Source organism: Schistocerca cancellata, chromosome 4 (assembly GCF_023864275.1).
Source record: "Schistocerca cancellata isolate TAMUIC-IGC-003103 chromosome 4, iqSchCanc2.1, whole genome shotgun sequence".
Taxonomy (NCBI): Eukaryota; Metazoa; Arthropoda; class Insecta; order Orthoptera; family Acrididae; genus Schistocerca; species Schistocerca cancellata.
Genome location: NC_064629.1, coordinates 891,586,264 through 891,600,444, shown reverse-complemented (window position 1 = coordinate 891,600,444; position 14,181 = coordinate 891,586,264). Strand labels below are relative to the sequence as shown.

Below are 14,181 nucleotides of genomic sequence, written 5' to 3'. Positions count from 1 at the left end.
CCATGTTCTCTATTACCTACTGTGCTATGGAATCTATATTCATGGCTGCTATCTCTCGTTTACTTGGTGCCACAGTAATGGTTGCCATAAAATGCTGTTTCTCTTCTCTCACTACGTGGCATGTGTGAGAGATGAGGTCATGGTGGCCTTTCATAACTGCCGCAGGGGTCAGATTTGGCATTCAGTGTTACTTCTTTTCACTTATTCTTTTCTGTTGCATTTCCTAAATGTTCTGTCACCCCTTGATGATTTCCTCAGATGTTGTGACGTCCTTTGCTAGAAGAGCTTGATACATGTTTTCTACAACTTTTTTGATCAAGTCTGAGATTTTGTCAGCATCAGTCATATGTGGATCCAGAACTTGGCATAGGGCTAACACATCCCGTATGCAGAACTATTGTTTCAACATGCTATTGGACTCTGTTCTTCAGTTGTTCTTCAGCTAAGCAGACTTGCTGCTGCTTGTTGCCCTGAATTTATCCCACCTATTGACTTCTCCTCATTGTTCTTGAACCACTGCTGTGTTGTGCCATCCAAGTAGAAACACACATTTGCCAAACATGTCATTTCATCCGACCTGTTGTATTTGCTAACTCGGCTGAATCATTTTTACCATTTTGTCAGGTCCTGAGAAGTGTCTCTGGACAACACCAATGGAAGCAAGATGTGCAGCTTACTTACTGTTGGCTAGCAATCCATTGGGCTCCTGAATATATGGACTGCGAGAATGATGTACAGCTCGTATTCTGGTTCTAGTCTGTGTAGGCAACTGCCTTTATGTTTAAATGCAAACATCTTATGTTTCCTATTTGGAACATTGGTCAAGTTCAAAGCTGAAAGCAGTCATCACTGAAATAAAACACTTATCACTGAAAGTACATTTATTATAAACACCAACAGACAGACAGAACAAAAATGAATTCCTGGACAGAGAAAACAGCTATTTATGAAAACATCAAACATTCCAGAATGCTGGTATTCACATACATTGAACATTCCAGAATATACAAGCATTATAAACAAAATAAATTTCAAGAACCTATCAGTAATGGTAAATATTAAATAACAAATATTTGCTGTTGGTTACGTTTGAACTGGCAACCACAGCACACTTTTTAACTAAAATATACAATACTCCTAAAAAGTTTCTGAATGCCATTGCCTACTGAAGTATGTCTAATTCCAGAAAATTAGTGCCTCTGTACACGCAAATTATAGTTGCAAGGGTGTACTGTGAGTTGTGCCTGCACAGTCTGGAGAGCTCAACCAGTAGAACATCTTATTGGGAAAGGGAAAGTTTTGAGGTGTGCATCCCAGTTTATCATACAGTTTTTTTTTTTTTTTTTTTTTTTTTCCAAAATGAATCTTATTTGTAAACATACTGACATGTTCGACATCATTGAGAGTTATTGCGATTATAGTACTCTGGTCTGTCAGTGTTCATATCATCATCTCTCTGCTCAGTTCTGGCATGATAAAAGTGATTTAATGTGTGTGCAAAATGTGGGATGTTTAACCATTGGTGCACAAACTGAATACAGAGGGCAGCTACATGACACTGACCTCTCTCAACATTGAAAAAATCACATTTTCATTACACTACATGCACATGGGCCAGTGGAACTACAATCTCCACATTTAATTCTGAGCTGGAATAATGTTGGTGGTATTCCCTTTTGAAAGATCAGTTTCAAGTAAGTGTACAGGAATGTCTCTCAAAAAAATATTTCCTTATGTAGTTTGGGACATTCCCTAATGATATACATCATTTTCCAGGTAGACATCTAGCCACACTTAAAGAAATCTGGCCTCTGCAAATTCATGCTTTCTACAGCCACATCAATATCTTGCAAATAAGTATGAAGTGTGTGGCAAAGAATAATTTTTATTGTTTTATTGTACCATATTTAAGTTTTTCCCTGTTCAATTCATAGATGGAGTGGGGGGAAGAATGACTGTATACTTTGTGTGTGATGTTATTGACTAAAATCTACCTTTTTTATGTCTATGGAATCAATTTGTAGGGTAATAAAGAGTATTCACAGTTTCTGGCCTGAATGTCAGTTCCTCCGGATTTCTGAGCAGGTTCTCATGAAATGTATTGTGTCCTTCAACAACTGTCTGCCACTTAAGATTTCTGCTGTGGCTATTCACTGCCCTTCATTGTATATGTATGATGGAGGGCACCTCGTACCACTCCCAGGCATTCCCTTTCCTGTTCCCCTTGCAAATGGAGCAAGGGCAAATGACTGTCTATATCCTTCCATATAAGCCCTAACTGCTCTTATCTTGCCTTCGCAGTCCTTACATGCAATGTACATTATTCTACATCCATGATGACAATTTCACTTTGGATCTGTGGAAGATAAATTATCACTTTTTTTTCTTTGTAAATATTTATTGTGTATTCTTGTTTTGTGACATGTTCTGCATCCTGCAGGATCTCCTCACAATGGATCTACTGGAACAAAAATTACATCTAATCTAATCTCATCTATGCTGGTGGCAGTAGAAACATTCTACAGTCATCCAAAAATGCCAGTCCTCTAAATTTCCTCAACAACATTACATGAAAAGAACATTGTCTTCCCACCAGGGACTCCCATTTGAGTTCACACAGCAACTTTGTAATACTCAAGTATTGATCGAACATACTGGTAACAAATCTACCAGTGTGTACTGAATGCATTTGATGTCTTCCTTTAATCTGACCTGGTGGTTACTCCAAACACTTGAGCAGTACTCAATACGGGTCACGAGTGTTTTATATGCGGTCTCCTTTAAAGATGAGCCACATGTTCCTTAAATTCTCCTAAGACACTGAACCTGATCATTCACCTAGACTACCACATACCTTATGTGCTCATTCCATTTCATATCACTTTGCAATGTTACACCCAGATATTGAATTGACATGACTATGTCAAGCAGCACGGCGTTAATAAGGTATTTGAACATTACAGGATTGTTTTTTGTACTCATCTGCATTAAAAAGTATTTTTCTACATTTAATGCACGCTATCATTCATCATACCCAATAGAAACTCTGTCTAAGTCATCCTGCATCCTCCTACAGTCACTCAATGACAATACTTTCCTGTATACTACAGCGTCATCAATGAACAGTTACCATTACAGCGACATTCCTGTACATCTATCTATCAGATCATTTATGATTATGGAGAACGAGAACAGTCCTATCATACTTCCCTGGGGCTCTCCTGATAATACACTTATCTTTGATGTACACTTATTAATAAGGGCAACATACTGGTTCTATAACTTAAGAAGTCTTTGAGCCACTCACATATCACCTATTCATCCATGGTTCACAGGATATCTTGTGAGAAAACGGCAAGCAACGTTATATACAAGCAATGCTTTCTACATCCATGCTGATTTGTGGACAAAAGCTTTTCAATCTCAAGGAAATTTATTAGATTAGAACCTAGAATATGTCCAATGTCCAAGAATTCTGCAACAAATCGATGTTAAGAATATTGGTGTGTACGGCTGTGGATCTGTTCTTTTATCCTTTTTAGATTTATGGATTTATAAGGGTCACCTGCACGTTTTTCCAGTCACTTGGGACCTTGCACTAGGCAAGAGAGTCACAATAACTGCAAGTTAAGTAAAGAGTCAATGCCAAAGGGTATGCACTGTTAAACTAAATTGGAAATTCCATCTGGGCCTGGCAACTTACTTATTTTCCATTCTTTCAGATGGTACTCTATGCCAAGAATACGTATTACTATGTCCTCCATATAGTGGACTGAGTGACAGTATGTCTGAATGATCCTCCTACATGAATGATTTCTTAAACATGAAATTTGAAACTACAGATTCATCTTGTGTCTTCTATTGTCACACCAGAATGGTGAAAAAGTGAGTGGACAGAAGATTTCAACCTGCTCACTGATTTTATGTAAGACCAGAATTTTCTTGGGTTATCAGCAATATCTTTGGCTACATTATGATGTTGGAAGTTATTGTATGCTTAACTCATTGATCTGTTTTACAGATGCAAGAATTTCTACAAACTATGTCTGTCAACATTTCTGTTTTCTTTTTTCACTGACAGTGCAACAATCTCAGTTTCCTCAGCATTTTCTGAATTTTGTTTTAATCCATTGTTGGTCTTTTCCATCCTAAATTAGCCCATACTTCTGAAGAGTGCAATTAACAGTCAGTTTAAACTATGCCCATAGTTCCTCTACATCCATTGTATGGTAACTAGGTGGTGTCCATTCCCAAAGTAGGAGGCCGACAACTGCTTATCTGCTCTTTCCAGTATAAGTACTCCCTTACTGTTCTTGATGGATTTATTAAATTTCGTAATAATTGTCACTATAATGACATCATCAACAAGTTCAAGCACGTTTGTAGCTAAAAGGTCTAAAATATTTCCAGTGCATGTGGGTTGTGGAACTAGGTGCTCAAGAGAGTTTTTGGAAAATGTGCCCAGAAAACTGTCTGTCTGTACCACCTGCAATTAATCCATAGATGAAACTTCCTGGCAGATTAAAACTGTGTGCTGGACCGAGACTCGAACTTGGGACCTTTGCCTTTCGCTGGCAAGTGCTCTCCAACTGAGCTACTCAAGCTGTCCCGAGTTTGAGTCTCACTCCAGCACCCAGTTTTAATCTGCCAGGAAGTTTCGTATCAGCACACACTCTGCTGCAGAGTGAAAATCTCATTCTGAATCCATGAATGTATTAGTCTACACTCAGTAGATTAAAGTCAGATTCAACTAATGTAATGTGACTGGGGTACATCCACAGTACTGAGTACAGATTTTTCTCTGAATTATTTTACACCAGAATCAGGTGAACAATAAAGCAGCTGATGATTAATTTAGGGTCACTTAGGGTAGTTACTTGCTTCCAGATAACTTGGCACTCAGACTCAATTTTGACCTTGATAAATACAATACTTTTGTTGACCGCAATGAACACCTCTCCTATGGTGTCCAACCTGTCTTTCCAATAAATGTTCTCTGCCACATTAAATATTCTGAAGTTTCCTATTTTGGTTCTATCCAGCTCTCTATTGTGAGTATAATTTGACCCTAACAATTTTACTGAAGGGCAGTTAATTCAGGAATTTTTTTTATAAATGCTTCAGCAATTTACTGCTAAAATTTTGACACATGAGTCTGGCAAACAGCTGACCACAGACAGCAGTGTCTGCAGCTGTTCACAAACTATAACGAGCTCCTTCTGCATCTGCACACAGCATGCCCACACCCTACGCATTCTACAACTGAAATTTTAATGGGAAAAAAACCACACACAATACCAAGAGCTGTTGTCTTCAACATGAATTTGCATTATAAAATTTGTTGAAAATGGAAACAAAAGCTACTTGAAAGCACTGAGCCTCTCTGTGACCCTAGTTCACTGCATGCTTGCAAACACAAACAAACGACATACACTCCTAATGATTCAGGAACGGAGGCTGGTGCCTGGCTGAGGTATCTGCAGTGATCATTAGTTGTTCAAAACAAATGACAACTGCACAACAACCAGTGTAAATCTGCACTAAACAGTTACTAAAACATGACACTACACCAGTTAAACACACAAACACACAAATAATTTATGAACTGAACTATAAAAGTATGCAGAAAAAGCGAAACACATAAGTTGATACTCTCCTGGTGGACCACAAACAGAGGCTGTTTTGTTGGGAAACAGTATTGTAGACAAACTAAGCTTTGCTTTTACATATTGTGCAATAGGTGGCATTTGTCAAAAATTTCCTGATGTTGCTTCAACAGAATGTGGGATATTTTAGATTATTCTGTTAGGTATACATCATTCCAGAACTTGAAAGACTACACATTTGAACTTGCACCATAGTTCCTCTAGATGTTAATCATTCTTCACTGACACTACAACTGCATATAAGTTTTGTGGGGCTTTGTCAGCCAGTACTTTTTCTTTCTCTTCCCTCTGTAGTCTCCCTTCTCTAAATAAATATTACCTACACAGTAGTAGAAAAGCAATCTTTTTTGGTGACTCAGTTTCACTGTTTTATTTGTATTGTTTTAAATATCTTAATTGGAACTCTCCACATATTTTGTATTGCCAATAGTGTTGAATGCTGCAGTTAGCTGTTACACTTCTGCCCATGGACCTTCATAATCAAAGACAGTATAGGCTGTACATAGAAATGTCACAAGCCTTAAAGTATAAATATTAGCAAATTTAAATAGCAGCCTAATGTAAATGTACGAATACTGTCTTATTTTGGTAATATACCACATCACTGAAGCACCTTTCAAAATTGGTGAATTATTCGGCACTTTTCCTCAGAATGATATGACGGTGAAGATATCCTTTGTAGAAGGGAAAAAATAGGAAGTTTGAAGATTTTTCTGAATGAGCATGGAACTTCAAGGATTTTTTCTGAATGAGCATTCATTTGTATTCACAATAAAATCTGTGCCGAAAAGCAGATTAATAAAGAGAATGAGGTGTTGAAGCATGGGACTCATAGTACTATAAAGCTTGTTAAAAATTAATGGAAGAGATGTAAAGAAATTAAATTTCAAAAATATCAATATTGGGTATTGGCTGAATGAAAAATGGTAGATTCAGCAGGGATTTTTATTGCCATTAACAAACAAAACAATTTCTCCTTACATAAAAAGTTACAGTAAATAATTGATGTAGATTAAAAGCAGTAATGGGCAAAATACTTCACTTCAGGGACACTTACACTGAAATTTTCTTAGTCAGTAATTTGTGTATCTATAGATTTAAATCCATATGCAGAATGTGAGCTCACCATTCATTTGTAGTTTATATACTTTTTCTGGCATAGATTAGATTTGGAAAAAAAAATGATGTTCCTTCAGTTTCAGGAGGTTGATGTAAGCATGACATAGACAAAATTTAGAGATCATTTTCCTATCATACTTACAGTATTAATAGTTCAAAATGAATGTATCACTAAGCTGACTTTGCTCAGTGATTAGATTACACATTGGCCATATAGATAAAAGTTTCTGTGGAACTAAATGTGATTAAAACCTAAGGCTAGACTCTGCAAACTATTGCGATGTGATGATTTTTTCAGATGTAGCAAAGCCTCCATATGTCCATTTAACTGTAATAGCAGCAATAATTTATTTCACACCTATTGAACTATAAGAGGCAGTCAAACTAACAGAATTCATTACTGCTTACAGGTAAATTAACATAGTCAATCATAATAACCACAATATATACAATTTTATCTCCTATGTATTTATGGAACAAATTACAACTCAAATGTAGACACAATTTTTCAACATATTAACTTCTCTGTAGGAGTGAGAAGGATTTCATACACATTGGTGACCTCATACACAACTTATTGTTTATTTGCATATACATCTGACAACCATCATGGGTAGATGAGATGTCAGATTACCCAGTTCCTTAAATGAAAGTAGCTAATCAGTTACTGCATGTTATGTAGAAGAGAAAATGTAGCCAAATCTACAGTGAAATGAATTTCTTGTCACCTCGAGTATAATACATTTTTCTGGCCTGAGAATTATAAAGAACTAGAAATGTAATGTTAACTATGCCTCATAAGAATCACTATATCAGATAATACTGCAAGGAATTTCACAGTTTATTTCAGATGGCACTGCAATACAAGTACCAACATTTTATAATAACAATACAAACCAATTAAACTAATGATATGGTTATTTAGTAATTCATACTATTGTAATTACACAAACCTTAAATTCTTTGATGGTGTATTCAGTTCTGCTGACAAGTGATCTTCTGTCATCATAGCATAAAATTTAATTTCATTTTCCACGTTATGTTTGATCAAAAAGTTTAGACTACAAAAGTTTTCATCAAAATTAGAGGCCACCAGCCACTGTGATTCTAATGATTGTAATTTTTCCATGGGAGTAAGCAATTTCAGGGATGCTTTAATACTTGTATCATTTAAAACAAGCCACTGACATTCTGTTTTGTACTGAAAAAAATTATATTTTTAGTAAACATCATTTTCAGTTTGCTTCTTACAATACTAAAACTGTATTTTGTACAATGCACTGGTGCCACTGACATTCTCTGAACAATAAAAATGAATTTCTTTTGCTATTAGATGGCCTAAGTGCTGAGGACCAATTATGATTTTCAGAGTGAATACAAGCAAACAAGGACATCAGTGTCACCAGAGGAAGACTTGGTAATGTACACTGTGGGAAAACAAGTTAACAAGTTTCCATCATGACTGTAATGTCATAGCAGTAGCTGAATTACTTTACAAATTGACTCTAGCCCGTTGTTTGATGTCTGAAACATTTTAATAAATTTTGTCATCTAAGGTTTAAATATATTAAAACTATAAATTACTGTTTTGTGCAGAGACACTCTCAGTAGTTCACTTGATATTATCACACAACTCTCACTAGTTCACTTAATATTATAACACATTGGGAAATGTCATATGGATTGAAGATAAAGTGATGCATAACTACTTTCTGCAAAAGGTAGCAAGTGAGTGGTTTGTGGAACACTTTGCACAGAGCACAGAAATGCTGTCAAAAAACTGAGAGTAACAATGGTCTCAATGGCTTCTGCAAGCACTGAAATCCAAAAATCTAACAAACATAATTAAAATGCCTGCCACCTATCTGAGGGACCAATGACTTTGCTGTTTGGTCTCCTCCCCCAAACAAACCAACCAACTACCTATCTGATTAGCACTAATGTGCCTGAGTAGTGATATATCATACTCTCGTGACAGCAGAATGCTGACACTTCATTTGCTGTTGTGTACATTCCAACAAAGTTTATAATCAGTACTTAAGTGGCTGAGAGGACATGCAGAAATGGAATTATCACACAATTACAGTTTTACTGATAAATGGTACACTTGTGGTAGTAAGAGACTCAGAATTAATTTTCTGTTGTGTACATCTTTATTTAGATGTCAATGAAAATGCTTGAATAACTCTTCAATATTTGTTTTTGCCATCATACCAACAAGAATGACACATGTAAATTAAACATATATATTAGGTTTTAAAACACTTCTCCCTACAGCAATGACAGAAGTGATAGCATAGTTATTTAGCACTTAACAGAAACTGCCCTTGCTAGTAACCTTGCCACAGTGGTAACACCAGTTTCTGTGAGATAACAAAACTTAAGAGTGGTCGGGCAGGGCTAGCACTTGGATGGGTGACCATCCTGTCTGCCGAGCACTGTTGGCAAGCAACGTGCACTCAGCCCTTGAGAGGAAATTGAGGAGTTACTTGATTGAGAAGTAGTGGCTCTGGTCTTGTAAATTGACATATGGCTGGGAGACAGGTGTGTGGACCACATGCTCCTCCATATCTGCATCCAGTGATGTTTATGGGCTGAGGATGACACATCAGCTGGGTGGCACCATTGGGCCTTCACGCATTGTGCGCGGGAGTTCAGTTTAATTTTTTAGAAACTGCGCTAGCTCAATAACTGTAGCAAATCAATATTAGGTTCAGTCAGCATATAATGGTATGCACAATGGAGAAACACAGCCAAGCTGCTCACTAGCTGTCCATGACTTCCAAACATATGCGAGTAGAGAGCATGTCATTTTACAATTGCTATCCGCTGACAATGTTTCTCTTTATATTATAAGAGTCCATAATTGTTTTCATGGGAAGTACTGTGATGCAGTTACATTGAACTTTTACATGGTACTCATAATTTTCAAAAAATTACTAAACACCTTCAAACACTTTCAAACATAGTACAAAACTACGAATCTTGCCGAAGCATACTGTACATAGAGCTTTTGATGTATGTAATTTCTACTTCTGTCATGTCACCTGTTGTTAACAGAAAAAGAGAAAATCTTTCATTAGAGCACAGAGTGATAAGCATTACCACTTGCCTTAAAGTGTGCCCTGAAACTGATACAAGGTTAGACTCTAGAACACAGCATACCACTACCATGCCAACTCATTTCATTATTATGTTGGCAACCAACCCTAAACATAGCTTCTATAAGGAACAACATCTATATGTTATAGAGTCAATAATATTTTCTCCTATTAAAAGTTGTTTACTTACTGTCTGAAGAGGTTTTCCCAGGCGGTATAATGACATTCCTATCATATTCCCTGCTTTGCTGAAGTTTCTTGTAATTATAACATTAAATGTAGGTATACTCAAAATTGAGGAATTCAGGTTCATACCACCAGAGATTTCAGTGTATTCACCATTTATCTAAAAGAAAGAAAGTTTTATCAAGGCATCAAAATTGATATTAATGTCTTGGATTGAGTGATAATGACATAATTTCTGCAAAAGAATACACTTCTTAATACATTTATACACATTACTTTTACTTTTACTTTTAATTTTGTGACACAAATGGGATTAAATACACAAATATCACAACCAAGAGATGAAGAACACTGACTATAGACCTCACTGTTCATAACTACAGATCAGCATCATAAATTCAGTTTTGGTAGAAAAGCTTTTTCATTGAGGCATTTCTTGTAATTGATGGCTACAAAAAAATTGAAAGTTAATGCTCCATAAATCATGCAAAATTAATCAAGAGGAAAATCAGAACACATAAAATATTATTTTCAGACACAGAGAGCAGATGTTAAAAATGTAAATATATAATAAAAAAGTTACAAGCAGCAAAATCTGATTAGAAATTAGTTAAATTTGAGTCTCTCAAAAGCAGTAATTTCTTCTCTTATATGCAAAGAGGAAATAAGAGAATTGGAAAATGTGACAAGGGGTTACAAGTTGAATGAGATAGAATCCAGTAATTATTGAAGGTTCACTTTTAATATCATTTTACGTAATTCTTCAGATAAATCCATGAAATGGTCTCTTTGGAATGGAAAACAACCACAAAATCAGAACAAATATTTCAAATCTGTACCCACTCTTGTTTATGTAAGCTACTTGGGCGAGTGTTCTAACTGTGTGATATGATTCTAATCAACTCACCACACCTTTATAGATCTGAGATTGAATGTAATCATTCAGTCTATTCCAAATTGTCTGCTTCAGAGGGAAACTGCTTTGTTCATCATAACCTAGATTCTATGTACCAGCAACAAAAGTTGGTTCTGATATAACATAACAGACACTTATGGCCAACACACAAAATTGCTTGAAATTATCCAACTCTTTACATATCAATATTTTTACCCATATTTACTTTATCAGCTTTCTTTACTACAATGTATTGAGAGTCAGAACCCCCTCTTATACACAGTGACATAACAATTGATGCATTCCAATCCTCGTGTGTGACAGCTACTTTTACTTAAAAGATAATGTTTTACTATTAATTGATTAAAAGATCGATAAAGATATATCAATAATTTTCATAATACTTTGCCTACATAAAAACCAATTATGTTTTTGGGATCCTCTGGTCAAACAGAGTAATCTGAGATATGTTTTGATAGCATTTTTATTTTAAGATTTTTCTGGTAATTTTTGTTTCTGTATATTTTTAACCTTTTCCAATCCTTTCAACCTGGTTCAATAAAAACACTGAAAACACACTCTGCATGCAATCGTACCGGCAACTTATGAAGGATTCCCAACGTCATTTGAATACACTGAACTGTTTGTATTATTAGCCACCAACATAGTTTAAATTTACACAATATTTAATCTGAATCATTAGACATATCATAATTCAAATGTAGGGCTTGTCTGATGATATGGGAATTACGTCATTAGCCCACAAAATAAAAGTGGCAGCCTCAACTGAATGGACATATTTTTGGCTACAGCACTTGGGTGAGGGGTTGTTGTGATAGGAGCCTTAACAGATGTGTGTATATTTACAAGAAGCAATGTTCTATTTTTGTCTAGGATGAAAGTGGCAGTACTGACTCACTAGTCATTCAGTGCACTGATGTGATGTTGTTTATGAACAGAAAAATAATAAACCAAAATTAATCAAAGTGTCCATTTATTACTTATAAAGTTCAAAGATCACGTCAGACACTCAGATAAAGCTGAGAACCAGCACTCTGGAACAAACAACCACAAGTTAAATATATCCACAGGAGTTGTGGATCTGGGACTCCTCACTATTCATGAGGGTTTCAGTTAACCCCTATTAAAATAAACAATAGGCACACTACAACTGTAGTCAGTAAAATGTTCTAGTTATCTAAAAGGACATTTTCTCTGTTTTCTTGGACTTTCAGTAGTTTGGTGCATGTGATTCAGTACATATCCAATTCAAACAACATCTCCATAACAGTACTGACTGATACAAAAGCCTCTGTACATACAAATATCTTTGCTTAATTATAATAGATAAGTGAATTTTTACCCGTATACATGGTGATGCAGCTAAGACAGGGCACATCAAATGTATACAGAACAGGAAAACATATCAGGGTGTGGACCCCACTAAGTTATAGGCACCAATGACGCAAATTTCCTGAAGTATACAAGAAATTTTTAGTGTTTTTAGCTGTCTAATTAAGCATTAACTGCACTTTTTTTATTGCTGAAATATACATTTCTCTGTGACATTTGAGATGGCCTTCAAAGAGACCTTCGAAAAGAGCCTTCAAAGCAAACTTCTATGACATAACATGTGTGCAATGTGATCAAGCAGTAACATGATAACAGTGCCACAAACCACTGTCTTGTTGTCAGGAAAAAAAAGTCTGAAGAATGTCTGCCCTACTGAATCACATGTAGAAAAACACATAACTCAGGTATGAGTTATGTATTTATCTGTGCATTTGGAACCAATCAGTCTGTGCTCTGCTATTATAGCTCTCAGATAACTGGCCTGTGAAACTATTAAGACTTTTACAGTGTATACGACAATCAAAAATATGGATACAGTTTAAACTTACGGTGAATGTCATCAAAATGTTAAAGCAGCCCTTACAATCTGTTCTTGTTAACATTATAAAATAAGTAAATAAATAAACAATCTGTAAATGTGTAAAATGAAATTTAGTACAAAGAGCAGCCATCCAAGGCAGCAACAATGGCTCTATCTGAGGTGAGTATTGAGTCAGATGAGCTCGGTTGACAGATATAGTTAAATCATTCCATGATGCTTCAACTCTATGTCATAGTTGAAAAGTGGTGGAGTGCCAGTCTTTCAACAACCTATGACCAGAAGTTTCCAGTTGGTGAGACATGCAAAGAATGTGTAGTCATGGACAGGAGTTGAACAACCTCTGTATTTAGGTAGGTCAGGTGAGGATGAGAAACATGTGGTCTAACAGACTGAAAGCTAATGTCATAGGGAGATCAAAGTTGGCGCACAGTCATCAGCCTTAGCCTTAGCCTTAACATATGAGAAATACAACAGTTTCTGTCAAATTGTGAACCAAAAGTGATCATGCTATGAACTTAGTGGTACTCCATACCATCACACAAGATGCTGGCCCAGTATGATGATAAAAAATGCAATTTGGCAACTTTTGTTCTCTTTGAAGCATCTACATCTGGATATATCAAATATAATAGTGTAGGCAGAACCAGGACTCATGTTTCTGTAATGTACACAGAACTGGAATTCTTCTTCGACATCAACATGCAAATGCTGTGTCAGTGCTATCACTGGTCACATGACTGTTGACCCATTCAGTCTCAATAGAAGCTCCAACAGTGGTCTTTGCACTGACAGTCCATAGTGCTCTGGACACTGTCACACTGTCTGTGTGGATACTTGTCTTGCTGCAAGTCAGCACATTTTCTGAATCATGTTACAGGACACAGCTGTATGGTCCTGCACATCTGAATGAACAATGTGACTATGCTCTTGAGTGGTAATAATGAGGGGTTGTTGAGATACTGCCTGGCATTAACTATGACAGTCATGGGATACAGCAGAAATGAGCAGCAGTATTGTGATATTGTGTAATAATAACCCACAATACCATAATCCCGCTGTCAAATTCCAACATGTGCTGCTAGATGTTTCTCTCTCTGCATGTGACAGTCTCACAAACAACCAACACCCAAATACAATTTATGATTGAGAAACCTGCTGCATAATGTTTCCTTACATATGGAATGTGCATTGCTCTGAAATGTTTATCATTTGTGTATCCAAGTCTGAAGTATGCTTCATGACAATTTGACTGTTGTTGTATAAGGCTTTCATTGTGTTGGAAAATTAATGGTCAGCAGTGATTGCAGTATGTTATTCACA

At 36.1% G+C, this 14,181-nt stretch overlaps 1 protein-coding gene across 1 annotated transcript in view; it reads right to left on the bottom strand.

Annotated features, from left to right (window-relative positions):
• LOC126185051 (uncharacterized) overlaps positions 1-14,181 on the bottom strand; it is a 707,909-nt gene that overhangs the window by 402,126 nt on the left and 291,602 nt on the right. The window contains exons 35-36 of the mRNA XM_049927806.1: positions 10,077-10,232; positions 7,739-7,986 (exon numbers count right to left, since the gene is read on the bottom strand). Coding sequence (XP_049783763.1) covers positions 7,739-7,986; positions 10,077-10,232 — 404 coding nt within the window. The remainder of the gene's footprint in view (positions 1-7,738; positions 7,987-10,076; positions 10,233-14,181) is intronic.